Source organism: Lissotriton helveticus, chromosome 6 (assembly GCF_964261635.1).
Source record: "Lissotriton helveticus chromosome 6, aLisHel1.1, whole genome shotgun sequence".
Lineage (NCBI taxonomy): Eukaryota > Metazoa > Chordata > Amphibia > Caudata > Salamandridae > Lissotriton > Lissotriton helveticus.
Window position 1 is genome coordinate 937,173,446 of NC_136067.1, and position 23,003 is coordinate 937,196,448.

At 44.3% G+C, this 23,003-nt stretch overlaps 1 protein-coding gene across 1 annotated transcript in view; it reads left to right on the plus strand.

The window, feature by feature from the left end:
- The window catches only part of AKT3 (AKT serine/threonine kinase 3), a 1,072,603-nt gene that overhangs the window by 424,319 nt on the left and 625,281 nt on the right, over positions 1 to 23,003 (plus strand). The window contains exon 3 of the mRNA XM_078648582.1: positions 14,195 to 14,320. Coding sequence (XP_078504708.1) covers positions 14,195 to 14,320 — 126 coding nt within the window. The remainder of the gene's footprint in view (positions 1 to 14,194; positions 14,321 to 23,003) is intronic.

The window sequence follows — 23,003 nt, forward strand, 5'->3', positions numbered from 1 at the left end:
GTAATTGGTATGGACAATTACGTTGTGGAAAGGCTAAATAATAACCCATGTTGAAATATAATTGTATTAATTTGATGTAACCATCAGATTATGAATGCTGAACCACCAATGCTGTAAGTTATTTGGAAATGTTGTATCCCTTTTGGAGTATAGAGGGGCTGTAATCCTAGTTCGTTGCACCATTAGCAATCCAGTTCCATTGTTGACAAGTGCAGGTTTCTGTTGCCTCAACCCCTCTTTTTGTGAATCAGTCTTACAGTTCACAAACAAAGGTTTTGGATCTGATCAAAGAATATTTCTGCAGTTCTGTAGTACTGGCATGGGTTGTACATTTGCTCCACAATCAGCTGGTGGAGCTCACTGATAGTGTGCCACCCTACTTGAGCCACTGGCCTTGCTGCTGAAGCACACGTGTTACCTATGTACACTTCATTCACGGTCATATTTAGCATAGACTGAATTATCCGTTTCATTGGTTGGCCATAGGTTAGCTCTGCTAGGGCTGTCACTCCGCTTCCACCCATTACACACCTAAGCGCAGTAACCAAGGATGAGCTAAGAACACCATTCTAGTCTTCCATCCACGACCTCACACTGATTCTCATATAGGCCACCTGGCAACTGTACCGTTTATAATAACGCATTGGCCTCACTGTAGCGTGCTGCTCGCTGCCGGTGCATGTTGGCGCCTCGTCGGGGATGTGACGCATTATATAAATGCAGCTACACTCGAGACTGCACGAGCGGCGACAGCATAATACCATAAAGGGGTGTTTCAACTTGGATTCATTTGACCCTCCCTCCCTTCATTGTAAACTTTTAAGCGCTCTGTAGTGGCAAAGCAACACATTAGGCGCTTTGAACAGCCCTAAATAAGATGAGGAACGTGTTAGATGTTTTTATTTACACCTTAGGATTTTTTTTTTAATTATAAATGTTTTCATGGAGGGTTATTACTAAGTAAATCAGTGCAATTTTGACGGTCTCAAACTTGCATGCTGTTTCAATGCGGGTGTGCACATGCATGCCACTTACATGGAATACCAAACTATTGTCAGATAACAACTATATAAACAAATGAGCTGTCTTCGTGCTTATCCTGAGAGTTATTTATATTCGTCACATGGTGCATGTAGCATGTCCAACTTCACAAGCTAAGCCATGTTCAAACTATCTTTTAAAACCTACCCCCCAAAAATGAGGGGGAACGCCCGACGTGGTTTCTGTGCCCGGCAGCCTCACTCTGGGTGTTGGACGGCAGCCCTGGGAGTTGGTGGCCTTGTCCTTGCGCAGCACAAAGGGAGCCAGCGGCCTGCCCTCTCGCTGCTAATTACTGTGCGAGGCTGGGCCGGGGCCCCCTCACTTCAAGGGCCCTGCGAGGGGGGGCACAGGGTGTCTGCCCGTTTGCAGCTGTGCGCTGGCTTTAGCTTTGCTTAACATTATGCCGCTTCAGACTTGACAGAAGGGATTTTTTTGTATTATTATTATTAAGGCAGAGCAGCCTTGCAGCGAACTGGTTTAAGCAGCTGCATTGTAGGAACGCACAAAGAAGTTATTATTGTGTCTGTTTAGAAGAGGTTGGGTGTGGGGGGTAGGGGAGGGGGCCTCCGACTGCTGTTGATGTCGATTGTTGACTTGCCATCTGCCAGATAAGAAGAAGAAAAAAATGACAGCTCCAGCAGGGTGTTCAAGAGGTTGTTTGGAGAGACGCATAAACGTGCAGATGTCGACGTGAATAATAGCTAGAACTTGAAGAGTGTATGGTGATAATGTTGTTCCGTAGGCAGGGACCAAAATGAGTGTCTCTGATGGGCGGGGGCATGGGGTGCAGATAAAGATCACCCTTGCAGTACTTTTCTGCTCCCTTCAAGTTTCAGCTACATGACTTTTTAATTTTAAAATCTTTTTTCATGTTACCCCGTATGCTACCTGTGCTTTAGACCAACCAGGAGGGACAGCTTGCTAGCATGCAGAATCCTGCATTCCGCCACGCAAGCTTGCGTCCCTATCCCAAAGCAATATGGAAGCACGTGCAAGCCAATAAGGGTGAGGTGATAAACATTCTCAATAACATGAAAGCGTGGCCACCACGCAAACCTAATATTCCGCAAATGACAAAATCTATATCTTGTAGAGAGCTCATCAAGGACACAGCCACTTGTCAGTGGCTTACTGGAGGGGATAGTTCAGACATAGGCTAACCCAGTCGAAGCAAAAGTTTGGATACCTGCATGTGTAATAAAATGCAACCTACAGTTACTGACTTACTCACTTGTCCACCTCATCTCTGCTCATTCATGGGGGGCGGGGGCGGGGGACAGGCCTATGCCAGCGTTGTTGCATGGGGTGCCCTTTTCTGCTTTGGCCGTGATGCTGCTGAAACATTTAGGGGTCTTGGGTAAATTGACTGTTTTACAACCTTCGCTCTCATTGTCTTATGGTCAGATGGTCCCATGGGTTTATACTGCTCTGCCCATAAGCATTTCCAATATTCAACAGCTGTGCATGGTTCGATTTCGGATCAATGTGCAGTAGCAGCACATCAAATTGCATATTGATGTATTAGGCTGAACCTTTACGTACGTTTTTAGTCTTAAGCCAAGTGATGAAGTTAAGTTCAAAGCCTTATGAGCACAGTGCATGAATAGTGTAAAAACACTTCTGGATTTGTGCTCTGTTTTCATGTATCTTAGTTCCATCCCAATTTTCACAATTAACCCAATAAAGCAGCAAAAAAAACACCTTATAAGCAAGTGGACATTTGATTTCACTTTGTAGTATTTTGTTAATTACTGTCATTTTCTGAATGTGAACTTAATCTAAATTCACTCGCCCACAGAAAGCTATGGTGCCGATCATTGGCCTACTTGGATTTAACACACACTGGGTCAGTCGTGCCTTCTCTATCGCATTGAAGACCTAGGACTCGAAAATTGCCCTTACTGTCTTGTATAGTACAGCCTGCTGCTTTAATACAAGAAAACTTCCATGAATTCCGCTTTTGGGAGCAATTTTTGGAAAAAAGCACACCATTTCCCCAGGCTGCCAGTATCGGGTCAGTTTGACTCTAGTCTGGAATCATTGCACAGAAATATGCAGCAGGGGTTGGTAGGATAACATTCCTTGGTGGCCTCGGAGACCGGCAATATCATCCATGGCTGCACTGTTTTTATGATGATTCTTTGTGAAACAAAGTGGGGGAGATGCATTACCACATAAGTTATTGGTCAAATGTCGGGTTAAAGATGCTTGCACTCTTGAGTTGCTAAGTTTGAAGGGGGGCAGCCAGACGCATCCTCAACCTCCCACACAGAACTCGCATAACACCACACCTCAGGGAGTACCACTGGCTCCTGATAAGACACATGTGCTGAATTCCATCTCCTCCCAAACACATTCAAGGCACTACACAACTGAAGCCCACCTACTAGAACACTTGCATCACCTTCTCCCTAAACACCTCTACTCTTTAAGGCAGGACTCCGACTCATCCCATACATGCACAGAGCCAAACCAGGAGGATAGGTGTTCTCCTGCTTACATCGCTCCTAAAGGGTGGAACAACTCCCGTTCAACATCAGAGCCGCCTCCTCTCTCCCTGAATTCCGTAATAAGCTTTTCAATTAACCGACCTACCATAGGCAGGGCTAGGCACACACACCTGCTACCAGGGCACCCTTCTGAGGGATAGTGTGTTTTACATTTACACACAACATAATATTGTCTCCCCTCAGCCTGCTAAAATCTACACTAGAGATGAGCAGATATGTCATACTGTTCCCAGCTCCCCGTATTGAGAAGATTACTTATTTTGATACGATATAGAGAAAATCCTAGGTAGCTGCCTCCACAGGGTAGATAGAGTTTAGGGAAAACTGTGAATGCACTGTTAAATGAAATGAGCGGTCCTATGTTGTTAATACTCTGCCATGGATGTCTCAAAGTTTGGAATCACCACCTCTTGCCATGGACATCAATTCACCAAATTGCCAAGGGTAGCGGAAGTGACTTCACATGCCCCTTGACCTTCACTTTCACTCACAAATACATATGCTTACTCATACACACGTATTCACACATACACATACGCACACTCTGCTTACACATACATATACACACACACACGTACACTCTCTCTTACATAATAAATGCACTCAAAACTGTAAGCACACACACAACATGCATAAATTTAAAAGCATTTTTTTTACTTACCTCAGCTGCCAGGGAAAGTCATATTCCAGCATTTGCACTCCATTTTTTAATAAACTAATAGCGAGTAATGTAATATTATTTACTATTAGTATAATAAAAAAAGACCAAAACCAAGGAGAGTGAAGTCCCTACTGACGTCCTTAAGTACTAGCAGCTTCTGTTCCTTCTACTGATTTGGTCACTGTGACACTATGGGTCGCAAAGGCAGTGCTAGAGGTCACAAGAGACATGCCAGGGTTCGCAGGAGCGACCCCTAAATGACGGCCATGCCTCTTTCTATTGTGGGGAGAAAATGCCATCCTCTCTTTTGGTCCAGTCTGCAACTTGTTTTCATTGCATACACTCACTCTGTTGGTCTGTTTTTAAAGCAAGTTTTGCTGTAGCTGATAGTACATATCTGGTTTGAAATGATACAGTTGTTAAGGTAGTATTGATTATAATTTTGTGGACATATTTTATCAAAATAAATAACTTTTGTTTTGAAATCTAAAATAAGCTGTGAAGACCTTTTCAAAAGTAAAGTACCGGAAAGTTGGCCCAATATTATTTCCAATCCATACTACGTCCTCTATCTAATTCATATTTTGATAACTATTTTACTTTGTCAGGAGGAGTATGCTGATTTGAGATTTTTTTTTTAAAACAATATTAGTTGTTTTTTCTGTCTCTTGGAGATCATCTCTGGCAGAGGCCTTGATCTTGCTGGCAGGAAAGAACTGTTTCAGTGGATAAGTGTGAGAACACTGCCCCCAGAGGGCCAAGGTCATGAACAGAGTTAGCTTTATGAACTCTCAGCTCGAAACAGAAATGGTTTCAAAAAGACAGCAGGCGGGCACGGAAATGCCGGAAAAATGTTTTTTTTTAAAACACCATCGGATTCACTCAGAAGAACATGTGCGCGTGGGCTTTCGCGCAGCTTCACCAGTCAATGCTGGTGCTTTTCACAAGCTCATGTGTCCCTCCATCTGTATGTGCACACAACTGGCAACTTAAGAAGAATTCATTATTGAGACCAGCAGAGCCGGAAAGGGAAAAAACACTTGGAATCACGCATCTTACACATTTATACGGGCTTGGCGAGCTCTTCAGCTGATCTGCATGTGTCATTTCAGTTTTGCATCCAGTTAAGAGGGAACAGGCTGTCCAAAACGTGCGGAATTTCGAGATTCCATATTTTCTTCTTAATCTGTCTGCTTTATGGATATCTGTTTATTTAAAGTAATTATTTACTTTTATATTAGCAGTGCGATAGTCCCTGAAGGCTGCAATGTATGCTGCACAGTAGGTGTAAATTGATGGATACTGCATACCATATACTTGTTCTAACGCAGTGGTGGTTAAGACAAGGCATTCCCTTTCCTGGAGGGAGAGGCCAACATCAACTGTTGGTAGGTAGGGCAGGAAATTGAATTCAATTGAAATTTTACAGAAGGATGTTTAGTGCGCAAAACGTAGCGTGTTTGTTTCCAACATGGCTTTATTTACGTGGGGCCATACTTTAAAGTACAAACAAGTCATTTATACTTTAAAGTAAAATAAAAGTCATGTGAAATACCAACAGGAGACGGGTTGGAGAAAACCTTGTCTCCTGGTGAAACATTTTCTGCACCAACCAATCTACTCTAGGTGAAAATTATGTGAGATTGCATAACGTGCAAGATTCAGGAATTTCTAGAATTTTGCCTGAGAACTTTTAACTTTGTCCATGCCCATCCAGGAATAGGTGGCCACGAATGTTCTGACGGTGTTAAGTTTGGCTAAAGTGCTTACTGCTTTGATGCACTGCAGCAACACAATTCTAGTTAAGTGATGCAAGTTTGCCTAAAGTAAAGTCACTTGATTCAGTGTTTTGCACCCCACTAAGTGCACTTGCTCCAGCATTGAGGACTTGAAGATTTCATGCGTTTCCATCAGGGATGATAACTCGTTTGTTCTCACCTGCCCTTAGTATATTGCAAAAAGATTCTGAGCTCTTCAGGGAAAGAAGAAACTTACTAGAACTGACAATAGCTGGCTCCGTAACACTGCTGCCTTTTGGAAGGGACACCCTGCTTATGGTCCCATCTTCGCATAAAGAACGTTGTTGCGCCAAGGTCAAAAATCTACGCAAATCTGAATCTGATCATTCTGCATTGTACATCTTAATAACGAACTGTTTTCTACAATTTCTACCTTTCTTGATGTACTCTGTTCTATTTTTCCACTTATTTGTAAAACTCTTACCCATAAAAATTCCACTTCCCTACTGTACAAAAAAATATGTTGGCAGTGATAGTAACGATTTTAAATCATAAAAAAGCTAGCAAAACGTTACTATTGGGGTATGTCTAAATACTACTTCTGCTATTTGGGTTCATCTGAACACTTGTATATAGATCTTCCAACTGACCTTCTTGCTATGTGGAATTGGGTAAAAATACAATTATTAGTACATGTTCGTTTTAAAAATTGAAATCAAATAGTTCAATACTGAAGTGATTACTGACTTGATGCGAATACAATTAAGGTAAAAGAAAAAAGCGCGCAAATGTATGGGGATTTTTATTGTTCATTTTAGAATGCGCTAATTGGGTTTGGAACTTTCAGCCTAGAAACAAACATCTGTACGGGTTCGTTCCGTTCGGTTTTGCTCCGAATACTAAAATAAAATATGGTCGTCCCTGGACCACTAAATGATGACTACCTCTCTGCAATTTTTAATTTTCATTTTAATGACATTGTTGAATCACTGAAATATAATTTGTGATATTCCGTTATTTCAGCACCTTAATTCAAATTACATTGCAGGGTACTTTGGTTGCCCTTCTTAGCACTGCAAAGGCTTGGGTTGTACTTTGGTTTTTAATGTATACTTATACTAGGGCCCTGCCCTTCAGCTGCCGCATCGGCACCTTCCTCTTCCTGCCTGACGCACGGTGTGCTCCTGCTCACGGAACCTGCGAGAATAAAGTTTGATACTGTTTGTACAGACGTGCCTGATGTGCATGCAGACGCCTGAAAAAAAAGCCAGTCTGGGAAAAAAAAGCCAGCACTGATTAACCACGTCTGACTGCCTCGTTCAAAGGGTTAATGGCGGTTGCTCTCTCTGCTGGGTGCAGCTGTCGGCACATCTGTTGCACGCTGTTCTTTTCTAGCACGCGGCTCAGCGTGCCTCTTGTGAGGGGGTGCGCGCGCTCAGGCCGCGAGGTAGCGTGGAGCTCCCGTCATCCCGGGCGAGTGCTAGCAACGCCCTCCGTGGTCACCGGTCACACAGGCCTGGTCCAGCAGTTGTTTCAAAGTAAACGAGATGGCGCCAAACGAGAAAGCACAGTTCTGTGTATGCAGAGGAAGGCCGTTTATTCAAGCAGGTGGCTTATAAAATACGTACATTTTAAAATAACCATATTGCTTTTTTATTACATTTATTGTAGTGCTTTGCATGACCAGCCCCATAAAATCAATGTTTAGGTACTTTGCCACGGCAGAATATTAGCGCGTTGGTTAATTACAACTAATTGCACTTCCCTGTTAGCTAGTTCAATATATTACATTTTAAATGCAAAACCACTAACACAATAATATACACACACAAAAGATTTTAGCACTGCAATTCTTTAAAACTAATTGCATATATTGCGAACATGAATAATAGAAGCAGTGGGTGCGCGGGGATCTTTAATATATACTTTTAAACTGTTGATAAAATAACACATTTGCAAACTAGCACCACACACTCACTCGTTGACAGTCCTACACACACAATGGCAGCGAAAAATATAACCAAGTTCACCTGGGTTTTCTATTATCACTGTCTCCTGCATAACACAACTAGGCACTTAAGTGCTCTTTTCTTGGCAAAGCTCTAAGGCCCTTTTCGAGCAGCCTCCTTATATTGCCCAACAAGTTCCCAAGTGTATGCAAGCTGAGGTCCAAGCAAGCCTTTGACGGCATTCTACTCCACAACCTGCCCAGAGCCTCGTCTCTGCTCCCAAACAAAATCGAATTGGAAATCTGTACCCTCCCACAGGTTACAGATTGCCAGGCACTTGGCGATTAGCTTAATCTATCCCTAGGTTCTTGTACTTAGGGAGGGTGATTTTAGCCTTTGTGGATTACGGATGTGATTTGGGGGTAGCACTCTGCTAAGAGAGGAAGCTTTTAACTGAAAAAGCAAGAATCTTCTTGGATGTGAAGAAGAGTGGATTGTTTTTTTTCCAGTAATGACCATTGAAAGGAGTGACAGACCAGAGAGGACACAGTCTACTCCTAGTGTAAGGGTTGAGACGCTATGTGTTTTGTGTGAGGGTCGTAGAGAAAAAACTGTCAGCCTTGAATTTAAGGTGACGAAGCCCAAAAGGCTCTGCAGGCCGTGCAAGGTGAGAGGACAAACTCTTCTACTTGTGCAGCATAAAAGACCAGGCTCAGCAAACATTTAATGAGAGGGCATTAGCAGATGTCAGACTCGCTCTAGTTCAACTGCGGGGAAGTGCAGAGAGCAGTCTTAAGAACTCACTAGTATTCTTAGTACCCACTAATATTCATTGTTAATTCTTGTAGCCAGATGTCTTCTAAGTCAAGTATTGTGTGTAGATGTGCTGATGTTTGGAAGGGAAATCTCACTTTATTGGGGTTGTTTCACATTTTGAGTGAAAATGGTCCACTTGTTCTTTTAATTTCAGGAGCATGGGTTTAGCCCGAGGGTGAGGGTATAGAGCATTACAATCATTATTGTAGTGTGTGGGATAAGGTACAGAAATAATGTATGGGGTTGGCCACTGTGGATGATCTTTTCATCATCTATGTATGTGAGGGAGAAAGCCTACACCTTAGCTCAGAATATGGAAGGATGGTATGGTTTGGTTTTAGAGATTGGAGATTTTTTACCTGGCAGGATGGGACGTGTTTTTGATGTTCTCCTGGAAGGTGATCTTGAGTATAAGTTAAAGCCAAGGGATTGCCTCAGTTGATGAATGAGGGAAGCAGTAAGATTTTATTTCGGGACAGCCTTGCCTCGACTTAAGACTTAATGGAATCACCATGGAGGCGTATGAACTGTCTTTTCCTGTGGTTACATTTAATATTGACCACTATGTTAGAGGATTTTATTGGGAGATACGCATTCTTTTGATTCCTTGGTCATTCCCTGTTGACACTTTAAGAAAGATTACACTTTGAGCACCACCTTCAGAGACAAGATATATAGAGAAAATTATTCATGTACCTATAACTCTTACTCTGGGATGGACCCTGATGAGCTGACTCATACCCTACAACTGATGCATTTGACCTGTCTGCAGTTGATCGCTCCTCTGTACCTTTGGTCCCACCCTCAGCAGCTTCTGTATGTGACCCCACACACACCTTTTGAACCTAAGCAGCTAATTGCTACCTTTTCGCCCTTTGATTGATCCAAACCGACTCAACCAGTGACGGTTCTCAACTGTCCTCCCCAACAACTTACTCTTTGGCTGATGCCAACCTCCTCGTTCTTTGACTGACGCAAACCCCTTGTCCTATAATTGATCCCATGCACCACTTGCTGTGATGGCAAAGCACCCTTCCCTGTGACTTTAGTGTGTGACCTCGCTCCCTCAACTCATTAATGCTCAAGGGACAACTTTCTGCTCACAGCTTGAAAATGGTTGAACTAAATTTCAGTGATGCTATACACAGCTCTGAAATGTCACTGACTTTTTCATGGGTTCTCTACGGAAGCAGTAATTTTTCATATTTTCGCACAGAATATTTTCTGGAATTCCCTTGTTAAATGTAAAAACACTTTTTGACCCACTTGTAATTATGTTAATTAATCTGCTCTAAATTTGACAGTATCATAGTTAAAACTTTCTACAAGTTTTTCTCCGATGTCGAGGGCGCAAAACTATTATTAAATCAAAAATGGATTTGCTTATGGAGTGTTGTCAGCCGTAACTACAGAGGCTTATATGCCAGTGGCTGCTTCCAAACTTGTAAAAATGTGAGCCATACAGTCTGACTCTGTGCTTCCCAACCTCCGTGCCCAGTACCTCTTACAGGCTTTCAAATTGAACACACAGGCACTTAAATATTTAAACAGGCGATCAAGCATACAAAAACAGCCACAGAGACATAGCCTCGCACACACACAAAGACCAACACAAAACTTACTTGCTTCTGTTCGGCAGGAGGCTGCACACTGTTTGATTCCCTACTCCTCCATGTCCTTACTCCAGCTAGGCTAGTAGAGCACCAATACCATCTGCACTAGCTTATATCCAATCAGAAGACAGAGCAGGGTTGAAGGTGCGGAGGTGAACCTTTTTTCTCTATTCTGACTTCTGATTGGTTAAAAGGCTGTATAATTTACAAGCCCTGAAGTTCATTAATTGGCATGCTGCACTGCCTGACGCTAGTGCAGAATGTCAGATATCTATTCTGTCTGTATGAGACTGGGCAGTAACGGCCCCCGCCTCACACATGCGCAATACAGTGGTGGAGCCGTTTTCCGCTGCAAATGGTATATACTAGCTTTTGCATGCCATAAACGGTATGTGTGACTGTTCTTTTTCATGCAAATACTGTAACATGACAAGCAGTTACTGAAAAAGAACGAGCAGTGGGTCGACGCCCTGACTCACTCTATGGGCGAGCCGCCAGTGATGTATGCTACCTCTATAATATATATATATGTTTTAAATAAAAGTTATTTTTAAAGTGTGAACATTGGTCAGTGGCATAAACAGTGTGGAAATATCGGTGTTGCCCTGAAACAAGGATCCAATTCAGGTTAATTGCACCCACCTGTCTTAAGGGGGAGTGACCAAAGGCAGAGATGTAAGAGGGGAGTTGGGGAAAACAGTTACTAATGTTAAAAGTAGTCATGCACATGAATTTGCCAGAAATGTTACACCTTTCAATTTTTCCTCCTACAGTTGCTACTCGGCTCCTTGGTCGAATGCGACATACGCTTTCTTCTGGGTGAAATTACAGAGCAGTCCAGTACCATTAGATTCACTGTTTCACTTTCACCGTTCAAACATGCTAAATACATTTCAGAACTTATGAATAACTGAATGATTACATGGAGGTGACATTATGGATGAATACTGATGAGCAGAGCTTTGAAGGCTTTTCAACAGGTCAGCAAACTGAGAAGTAGGCCAAACTTTCAGGTATAAGCTAGACCCCAGTCACATTTTAGTGTTCCAAGCAGGATGGGGACAAAAGCTGAAGGCTAAATTCTTTATGAAAATTGAAAAAGTAAAATGTACTCTTTGGCATACCAATCAGTTTACAAACATTAATCCATATTTTAATTAACATGTTACAGTATTGGCAGAGTATTTTTTGGCGAAGTTGACAAGCTTTAAATTATAGGAACACAAACGTTTGGCACTTGTGTAGAACCTTACATTCTGGATTCCTCTTATGAACAAACTAGAGCCGCAATTGTGCAATAGATCCTGTATTAATTTGACTCGTATCTGCTCATTGGATCCTCTGTTTTGGCATATTCCAGAATAAGATTTGAGATTGTGTTTTAGCATACAATTTGGTGTTCAGGCTTCTTTGCCTACATCCGTCAAAGGCAGAAACATTTACGATTGCGTTCATATTACTATCTAATCTTCCTAATGTCTAGGTCATTCTAAACTAGGTTTATGCACAACCTCTTCTACCACTACCTTTGACCCCTACTATTACGTCCTCTTCACAACTTACATCTTCTCCTTGTTTAATTAAGTCTTTGACATTTTACAGGGGTTGGAGGTGATGCCCCATAGCCCCGCCACCATTTCAAGCACCTTCTCTTACATCTTCCCTTACTCTAACCCTACCCAAATCTTAAACCTCACCTAACCTTAACCCTAATCTTAGCTCTTACCCAGATCCTTACCCCAAACCTAACAGTGACCAGTACAAGTTATCTGGCATCATCCCTCAAAAATATGCTGATCCTAACCCCACAACATAACCTAACCTTAACCTTTAACACCCCTCTAACCTCCTCCTTCATCCGAACCCTAACATCTCATTACTTTCTTTGACATTTTAGTATTTTCTACCAGTAAAAAGCACCAGTCCTGCTTTTGTTACAGAGGGCTGATGTTGCAGCACTGCTGCAAAACTGGCCCCCAAGGCCAGAAAACCGGCCTCCCACACCTCTGGACCACCGGGAAAACACCTGGTGCCCGATATGGCTAGTCCAGCCCTGGTGATCTTACAAGGGTGTGCTTAACTTGGCATCCAGGGGCGAGTGGTACCTTCACTGCATAGGACATTAACAATAGATATTGCAATTAATGACTTGGGTGCAAAAAACAAATAGGACAGTGGCACAGAGGTAACAAAACTTGAGTTTCAATGTCAAAAGACGTCCACTAATGCAGGATTTAAACTAACACAGTTTAAAAAAACTATCAAAAGTATATGACCCCAGTATTGCTGAAAAAGGTGGATGGTGAAATATCCGAGAGGTGCCTCAAATGCTAGTTGTGGGTAGAGGGCAGGATAGCAGTGTTTACTTTTTTCCTCCTGTGTGTCTGTGCCCCGGAGTGGTGACATTTTGGATAGGTGGAGCGAATACACTGATGGTGTGAATTGTATGCTGGAAGGCCGCTAATACTTTGCCTATTGACAAACCTCAAGAAGGGGAAAGAGTAAGCATAAATTTACTCTGCTAATGTAACTTCTTGCAAAAATCATACTTCTAGCTGCTTGGGAAAGGAGCCACCCACAGTGGAGAAATTGTTAGCTGGTGGAGAGTCGTGGATGGTGTGTGTGTGGGAAAGACAGGACCTGAAGAGGTGACAAATTGAGGTACGATCTTGTTGATTGGGGATTTATTATGCATTGTATACCCTATGATTAGTTTGTTTCGCCGAGTATATTTTCTGGTATTGTCCATACTGTGAACTGTAGAGCTGTTTTATAGGAATTCTCTTGTCGAATGGATGAAGCCACTGTGACTGTGCCTACCATACATTTATGTTCGCAATTTACTGCCCAAGTATTTTTGTGACATTGTCGCCATGGCTTGTTTGTTACGTTTGTCACATGTTACAATTTAAAGCTGTTAAAAAAATGATTATTTGTTTGAAAGTTATACTGTATTGACTATGTATCAGAACGTGGTAAGAGTTTGTATTGTCTCAGAATCTTACACTTGTTGTAAATAAAACTGAATTGTCTAGTACAGCCCAGAGCCTTATTTTGTTATATTGAATGGCTCCTGTGCAGGTATGCTTCTGGTTGCTTCACATTGCAATGCACGCGGGATTGTAAAGCCCACTTCACAGCGGAAGTCCGAATGGAGAAACAGCTTGCAACATTTAGGTTGAAAAACTTTTTTTGTAACTTTAGTTTGAAAACGGTTTGAGGAAAAAAGAAAAGCAAACTTTGATCATTGTCACAAAGTGTCACTCACGACATGGTTCAACCACTCATATCGACCGCGACTAGAGTCGGAGTAATATTTCTGTCCTGTTGAAGTAATGGCAAGGGAAGAAAATGGCTAAGAACAAATATATGGGCAAAAACAAGTTTAGAAAAAAGCTTTGCACCGTTTATTACTGCAAAATGTGCAATGATCTGGGATTTTTTTTAACTTTAATTTGTTTACAAGTTCATTAAAAGCTAGACACCTGTTTCTGTAAGGAAATGTATGTCTTGTTAATTTCACTTTGACAAATCTCCGCCCTCTTAAACTTTCTCAAGGCCACTTGAAATCTTTTTACTTTGCAAACTATTTTCATTTAATGCCCATTTTACCTTCATTTTTTTATTTGAATAAATGTTTGTATGTTTAAAAAAAAAAGTAATATGGTGTGTTAATATATACCAAAGTCTATTTTTTATTATAGCATCCCAGAAACAGCAAGCATGATTACTCGCAAATATATTGTTTTAGATAAAGGAGACCCGTGTAATGTGCATCGTTGGCTTTGTGTATCAGTGTATGCCACATGATAAAACTAAAGAAAGAAATCCAAAACATGTAATGTCTTTTCTTTGCCATCTGCAGGTGAATACATCAAAAACTGGAGACCGCGATACTTCCTTCTAAAAACAGATGGTTCATTCATTGGATATAAGGAAAAGCCTCAAGATGTAGATTTACCGTATCCCCTCAACAACTTTTCTGTGGCAAGTAAGTACTCAGTAGATGAGCACTGCATATAACTGAGGCTACAGCATGTATATAAACTGTGTAGATTGTCTTTTGGCACATATTTATCGTAATAGAGATAGGCAGCAGGTCATATCTAAGCATGTGCAGTACCTTAAAGGCCCATCATGAGGTTAACCCTGAATTACTTTAACTTGGCAGCAGTATTCGAATAGGAAACCATATTCCACAAGGAAGGGTGCAGAAAAGCTGCAAAAGCTGACCGATTAATGAGAAATGTTGCAAAGATGGGGCCTGCTCCGAGTGTCTTTTATGCCTGTTCCATGATGACATCACTTCGGTGTGACCTTGGATCCTGAACGTTGTTTATGTTGCCATCTTGGAATGGCACATTTGTATCTTCTCCGTTTTGCAAATATGTCATGCAATGCGCACTCAGTGTCTGGTTTGACATGTCGTTATGCAACCCAGAGTGTTTTTTGGTTCCTGTGAAAAACCCTACTTAGCAACTGACCAACTTGTGCAGATAGACTACCCAGCTCTTCCCTGGTACCGGCATGCCCATGACCCATCACAAACAAAACAAGCCATGCCTAAACCCTGCTTGGGAAGCCTGTGAGAGAGTTGGGTATCTTGACAACGGGGTGAAACTATCCTGGGTTGAAGCATTCTGTACACTTTATGTCCACCATTGTCTGTTGGTGCAGCTTCTTGCTCAAGAGAGGAATTTGGCAAGCCCTGGGTGTTGTATGATATGGAATGATGGTGTGCCTGTGGAGCTGACAAAAAGCTGAACAAGAAGGCCATTGTACTCGTGATGTAGTGGCTATTGGGTGTAATTTGTAGTTGTAACTTGAATTACCAACAATTGCTACTAATAGACAGCAACATTTAGACTGTCTCCTGCCCTCTACACCACTTGTTACAGCTACTTCATTTATCAAAAAGTGAAACAAGCACTGGCGTTGCCAATAGGTCTCGCAGTAGGAAAGTTGGAGCTATTGGTTTTGTAAATGACATTTTATATTTATATATCGTTATTGGCATTGTCAATAACAATATATAAATATAAAATGTCATTTACAAAACCAATATCTCCAACTTTCCAAATGCGAAACCTATTGGCAACGCCAGTGCTTGTTTTAGTATCTCCCCAAGTTCACCCTATGTATTTAAACGATGTGTTTGTCGAATATTTGCGTGGAGTGGGGCAGATTTGTAACGTGTTTATTCATCAACATCCCCTTCTCATTTAACGGCATATGGGAAACATCACTGTGTAACTTCTGCCTCTGTTTGTGTTCCACCTTACAACCAATCACAGCCGGGAAGACCCAGAACCCAGCTCAGACATTCGGGGAACGTGCGCTCTTATCTTCTCACTGCAGAAAACAACCATGTTAGATCAAGAAAGCAACTACAAGAGAAGAATCACCCTAGTTTCATGTGACAGAGGTCACAAAAGTATATTTTGAAAATGTACCTGAAAAGCACTGAATATACGAGAGACAGAGAGAAGGAAAGGAGAAGGGTGAGGGAGAGAGAAAGAGAAGGAAGGGGGAGGGAGAGTGAGGTAGGGATGGGAGGCAAGAGGGTGAGAGAGAGAAGGAAGGGGAGAGAGAGAGGAGAGGGAGGGAAGAGGGAGAGAGAGAAAGAAGGGCCGAGAGATGGAGGGAGGGAAGAGGGAAGGGGAGAGGGAGCAAGAGAGAGAGAAGGAAGGGGCAAGAGAGGGTGGAGAGAGGGGAGGTAAGAAGGAGGGAGAGAAAGAGAGAGAGAGGGGAGGGAGGGAGGAGAGAGGGGGAGAAAGAAAGAGAGAGAAGGAAGAGAGCGAGAGAGTGAGGGAAGGAGGGGGGAAGAGGGAATGGGAGTGGGAGAAGGAGCAAGAGAGAGAAAGGGTGAGAAAGAATAGAGTGGGGGGTCTAAAAAAATGACTCTCTCTCCATCAGAAATGACTTAGAAGGTCCCAAAAGCGAGACCTGGAGGGGATGGGTGTTCGGGATGTAAGCAAATGGTGGAAAAAAGCATTTGGTTGGAAGAGTAACATAGAGAAGGGGGGGGCAGGGATGTGAATGGGCAAGCAGCAGATGGCGAGGAAAGACCAAAACCAGAATTGCAGAGGAGCACACAAACTGTCCCGGAGGTGAAGCCTGGCATAGAACTCTACCATGTTGTATCACAATCATAATCTAAAGTGAGTCTGTTGTGGGTTGAGCTGTTCAAAGGTGGTGAATGCGTGAGCACTTCCTGAAATAAACTGTTATCGTCTGTTCTGACAGTGTACACGGCGACAGTGCAGGAGCAGCAACAGTCGGCAATTACCAGGGCATTCGGGAGCTTTCACACTAGCAGGGTGCAACACTCCTTCATCTCGCAGATGGTGGACGCGGTTTGCTCAGGGCGGAGCGAGAGGGTGGAGGAGCAGAGATAGGTAATGCTGCCAACTGTTCCAGCAGTGTGTTGTGACTCAGCAGAAAGGGCTAGGGTTATATTTCGTCCTTCACACTTTCTCCCGCCAGGGCCCACCCATGTTTGCATGACTTGAAAGCGGCTTGAATGCACTGCTGTGCACCAGCTGGAGAGATCACACGGGCGCGGTGTAGAGCGAGTGCACTTGTAATAAAAAAATGAAAGTTATTAAACACGTTTTTGAAGAAATTAAATGTATACTGTCATATGTTTTTGCAGAAAATAAAATTGTGTTAAAATGAGAAGTGGGATAGTGAACAGAAGCTGGCTGCATATTTGCAGGAACTGAATTTCTGAATTTGCCATTAGCGAGGATTTCCCAAAGACAGACTTCCAACCCGTTCTTGTCATAAACAAAGAGGAAACTTAAAATGCCAGTTAAATGACGCTTAGATGCAAACATTAAAAATATATGAATTGATATTCTCTCCACATCACATGCTCCTGGCTGTCTTTTGAAATAAGATCCTTGCAGTGTACCATCATTTCTGCTGAAAATGTGTCGCAGCAATATTTCAATGTTCTACGAAAAATGTCAAGAAAAGCATTGGCCGTGAAAGAGACACGGCCGTAAAAGTGAAAGTGCGGCCGAGAGACACGCTCCTTGTATGTTTATGTCTATTTATCTGTAGATGTGTCCATTTTCGGTATATTATGCAGCGAGCACATAATGCACGTTTTCCAAGGCCCTGCCGACCCATGCTTTTTAAGGTTAAATTACATGAATGCAGATGTCTTGCTATCATTTTTACACATGCTTTAATTAAAAATGTCCAACAGCAATATTTCAATGTTCTACGAAAAATGTCAAGACCAGCATTGGCCGTGAAAGAGACACGGCCGTGAAAGTGCGGACTTGAGACACGCTCTGTGGTGGGGGAGTGGGAGGGTCAGGGGCTGTTGTGAGAGGCGCGACAACAAAGGAAAGGCAGAGGATGTTTATAAGATTCACCAAAAGTGTCCTATAAACAAACAGCTACGGCAGAAAGCATTCTTGAAGTTAAAATAAAATAAAACCGAGCTGAGGTTTACAATGTCCTCAGAATTCCTTTCAATGCATCGAAAGAAATTACTCAATCACGTGATGACATGTAAGGCCTCTGAACGGGATTACAGTGCTGCGTTGGTAAAAGCTTTCTGTTGGATTGAAAGCAGTTGAATTTAAAAGGGTGGCGGGAATGAGAACACAAGACGGAGGGCATTGCTGTGGGGAGGGGGTGGAGGAGAAATGCACACGGCGGGCAGGGGAGGGGGCGGAGCGGGGAGAGCGGCATGTGGGTGTTAAGAAGCCGGGCTTACAGAGAGCAGACAGTCAGTCGGGAGAAATGCACAAGGCGGGCAGGGGAGGGGGCGGAGCGGGGAGAGCGGCATGTGGGTGTTAAGAAGCCGGGCCTTTGAAGTGAAGCTAAGCTTCACTTCAAAAGGTGTCGGAGGAATGCGGCTGACGGCGATTGCGGCTGTGCACGCGCTTTTAAGCTCAATGCACATGCGCATTGAGCTTAAAAGTCACGGGCACTGCAAGGAATCGCCACGATTCCTTGCTTCTCAGTTAAAAGTTGTTTAAGCCGCAATAGGCTCGCAAGCTCGATGCGCATGCGCATCGACAGGCGAGACCTAAAAAAGTAATGGGAATAAAGACGGCTCTACATACCTTCACAGTACCCTTTAGATTATTCAATCTCAGGGCACCAGTTGTCCTTAAAAACTATGTAGAGGAAAGTGCTACATCCTTTGCATTCGGCTGTTAGTTGGACTGCACGAATTACATCTGGCACCCTCGAATCCTTAGACTTGTGCAAGAGAGGATGCCACAGGAGAGTGCCACAGTACTGTGGAAGAAAAGTGTAATGGTAATGGTTTTAGCATCTTGTGTAGTAAGATCAGTGATGGTGTCACAGAAAAGAGGGGGAGGTGGGCGGTTATGTTCGCCATTGATAAATATACCATAGGGTCATGGGCCAGCACACATCTGTGTGTTGTGGTGCATTTTTGGTGCAGACGTGCCTCGTTTCCCCATGCCACAGTAATAGGTGCAGTCTTTTCATCTCCGAAGCGGTGCCATGAGGTTGCTCACTTATATGATGTGTGTTTACCTCATTGCCATGTGCATTCTTTTATGCACTCTTGCTTTCTTGTTGTGCTCTGCATTGATGCACATAAAGGCTTCTGGAGTTGATCTGAAATGCCTTGGGTTTCTGGGCATTCCAGGTGTGTTGCATGTGTCCTGTGTTTTGCAGCAGTCCATCACTTCTTCAAGGAAAGGATGTGCCTGATTCTAATGGTTTGTGTATTATTTTGGGTTAGAGGGTGCTGCACGTACACCAGCACTATGTCAGCCTATTCAGAATGTACTCCTGTAACAGACCGGAATCACAGGCGTATTGTGGTGGAAGGGGCGATACTTTTGCCATAGAACAGATATAATATTCTGATGGTGCTTGTTTTGCACGATTTCTTTTCTTCATGCCTTGTGCTGCCTACCTACTCTGGAGTAAAGGCGAGTTCAGTTTTGATCTACTGATGTTCCGCAAGAGGGCACAGAGACTCTTTATATTGCATTGAAGCTTGTGTATCCTACTGTGGACTTTTATATATACTGGGGTGCCAGTTCAGCACCCATGGGTTTCTGCACAAGAGTTCAGCTGCTGGTGCTGTCGGGTGATGGGTGGCGGCGAGGAGTTAGTGCAGTGTACAATGCTATTGCTATTACATTCTTGCTTTCCTGATCCTCTTACTGTGGCACATTGGAAATAATGATTAATTTGTTGTATTGAAAATTATAGGTGTCCTACTATTGCTAGAAACGATTTTACATCTGTTGCGTACTGCTCAAGTACTTGACTGTATAATACAGGAGTTTATCCGGGGTTGGGTTGGTGGAGATGCGTGTTCACGTGTAACACATATAGGGATCTAGAGAAATGTGCTAGTGTTAACGTTGTGAGCTAATGTGCAGTTTAGTTTGTGTACGTGTGTTCGGTTTTGAGTGCCTCAGTGCAAAGCTTTATAGTTATTGTAGCATCGTCCCGCCTGACCGTCGTTTGGTACAGGACAGGCAAGTAGGAAGAGGAAGTGAGGTCACAGGAAGCTACTAGTTTGTAAGTCAGTGTGAGGCTGGCAGGGAATAAAGAAGGAAGCAGAAAGCATACTCCTGTGTCGGTGTGTTATTCCCAAGAGCGCTGCGACAATGGCGACGAGGGTGGGATGTTTATAAACACCCACAAGCAGCTCATCGCTCAGCCACCCAACGTGGCCGACCACCGAACCCTGCAGCGGAAACCAAAGTCCGCCAAAGCCACGAGACACCAGACTGCTGCCCGAGTGAAGCGCTCACCGCCGCTGCCCAGGAGAGTGAAGCGCGAAGAAGCGAGAGCGCGTGTGACAGGACAGCGCCCCAAGCAACCCCGACCGCTGCCTGAGGAGAGAGAGGCGCGTGTGTCAGAGCGCACCCACCGCGTGATCCCAGAAGTGTGCAGTCGGGCTCGCGCGGCACCAGAGAGCAGTGCCCGATCCCCAGAGCGGCCAAGAGGTGAGGAGCCAGAGCCAGACACGGCGCGTGGAGCGAGGGTGAGTTCGGGCCCCGCCGCTTCCCTCACGCGCACCGCCTGCACAGCCCAAGACCGAGACACGAGGCATACTGTCCCGCGCGGCGGCCATTTTGAAGTCAGGCGCCCGCTACAGGCAGAACCACACACCCTCCATGGCGGCCATCTTGAAGTCAGGCGCCACTCGGCTCTGGGGGAAATATCAACAGTAAGCAGCAGCCAAGTCAGAGAGAAGCTCAAGGAGCTACAAAGAATATATAAAATACAGCGTGAAGCCAGAAACACGCAAATACAGCCTGGACAGCGCCTCACAAAGCCAGTCAGAGCCACTGAGAGCAAATCATTCGCAGATGTCCAATCAGGGCCCTGATAGCTCCTCAGACACTGCTAGCACAGCTCCTAATACATCAGGCGCGGCAAGGTCAGGAAGCCCAGCTCCCAGTACAGGAGGTCCAGCTTCTCCAACCAACGTGCCCACAATGGCGAATAACCCCATTGGAGCCTCATTCATGCGCCAACCACAGCCACTACCACTGACCCCGGGCAACAGTATGGGCCCATCGTGGAAAACTTGGAGTGAAGATTTTGAAGATTATATGGTTGGCTCCCTAGTGCAAGACAATAAGCAAAAACTTGTGGCCCTGAGAAACCTGATTGGTCCAGACATTGCACAAATCATCAAAGAACTACCCAACGCTGCAACAGCTACCTATGATGAAACAAAAGCTGCCCTTGACAGACGCTTTCTCCACAAACGCAACGTAGACTATGAGCGTCACACGTTCAACCTTGCCACGCAGGAGAAGGATGAATGCATGAGCGACTTCATCATGCGCATACGAAGACTTGCACGATACTGCGACTTCGACAATTTCAAAACGGATTGAGACTCCGCATCATTGACGGCTGCTCATCTGAAACCTTGCGCCGGAGACTCCTAAAAAAACCGTATACGCTAGAAGAAATTGAGGAACTGACAAGAATTAATGACCAGGCGGAGGATTACGCAAAGCGGATGGGGACACAGAAATCATCGGATCACAAAGATCACGCTCTGCGCATTCAGGCACATAGGTCCTCCAAGAATACCAAGTCCACATCAAAATCTCACAGGTCTCAACAATCACGTCGAAGCTCGCGACACACGAGGTCCGCAAAAGCCACGCCCACCTGCTATAGATGCGGACAGGACTACCCGCACTCAGGACAATGCCCAGCAATCGGGCAACGATGCCACCGTTGTGGCAGGGACAATCACTTTGAGATTGCATGTCAAGCCAAACAACCAAGTCACAGATCATCGACCAAAGGACATGAGCCACGTCATCACGCCCGAGCCGTAAAAGAGAGGGGAAGAAGGTCCTCTAGCTCATCCGACTCCAGCACTCAATCAGCCTACTCGCACCACTCAAGAGGTCGCTCCGGAAGTGGTCACCGCACCAGGCGTCAAGTGACAGACTCCTATCGGTCACGCAGAGACACCTCCAGTGAATCGCCATCGCGCACTCCCACATCACAAGACAGTGATGAATACATATGTATGGTAACAGCCCCAGATCGTGATGAGTACATATGCATGGTTGCAGACCCGGACCGATTGAAGCGATATCCAAAACTCGACATCCTGATAGGAGACCATCCAGCAAAATTTGTTCTGGACTCTGGAGCCTCTTTGAATTATATCTGTGCTTTAGAACATCACAATATGAAACACAAGCCCAAATTGGAACCAGCAGCTGTCCGCGTATTTACGTGGATGTCACGCAAGCCACTGCCTTGTCTAGGCCGCTTCCGCACCACTCTCACGTTCAAGGACCGGACAATTGACGCCTACATCCATGTAGTGGAAGGACCAGATCTGGCAGACTGTCTACTCAGTCTACCCACGGCAGAAAGACTCAAACTCGTAGAGCTCCTCTACATGACGGAGGACACTCCTGACATCGTTGCGAAATTCCCCAACTTATTCAAAGGACTCGGGAAGCTCAACCACTTCAAAGTAAAACTCCACATAAATGAAAATGTGACACCCATTGCTCAACATCATAGGAAGGTGCCATTTCATCTACAAAAAGCCGTTGATGACGAACTCCAAGATCTCCTTCGAACAGACATCATAGAACGCACGACGGGACCCACCCCTTGGGTATCGCCAGTCGTGGTAGTCCCTAAAAAGGGGCAAGACAACAAAGTCAGGCTATGTGTCGACATGCACGCACCCAACACCGCCATCGAGCGAGAACGCCATCCTGGGCCGCATATCAGTGACATGATTACCAAACTAAATGGCGCCACAGTATTCTCCAAACTCGACCTTAATAAAGGTTACCACCAGCTGGAGCTCCACGACAAGTCGAGATATATTACGACTTTTACCACGCATCAAGGCCTATTCCGCTACAAACGCCTGAACTTTGGCATTTCCTCGGCCGCCGAGATCTTCCAGGAGGCCATCAGGCGAGTCATCCAAGGCATCCCAAATGCCTTCAATTACAGTGACGATCTGCTGGTATTTGGGAAGGACCAAACAGAACATGACACGGCCCTGGACAGAGTCTGTCATGCACTGATGACTGCAAACCTAACACTTAATGCCAGCAAGTGTGAATTCCACAAAGACACCTTAAAATGTTATGGACACATCTTCTCGAAGGAGGGCATGAGACCAGACCCCGAGAAGGTAGCGGCCCTGG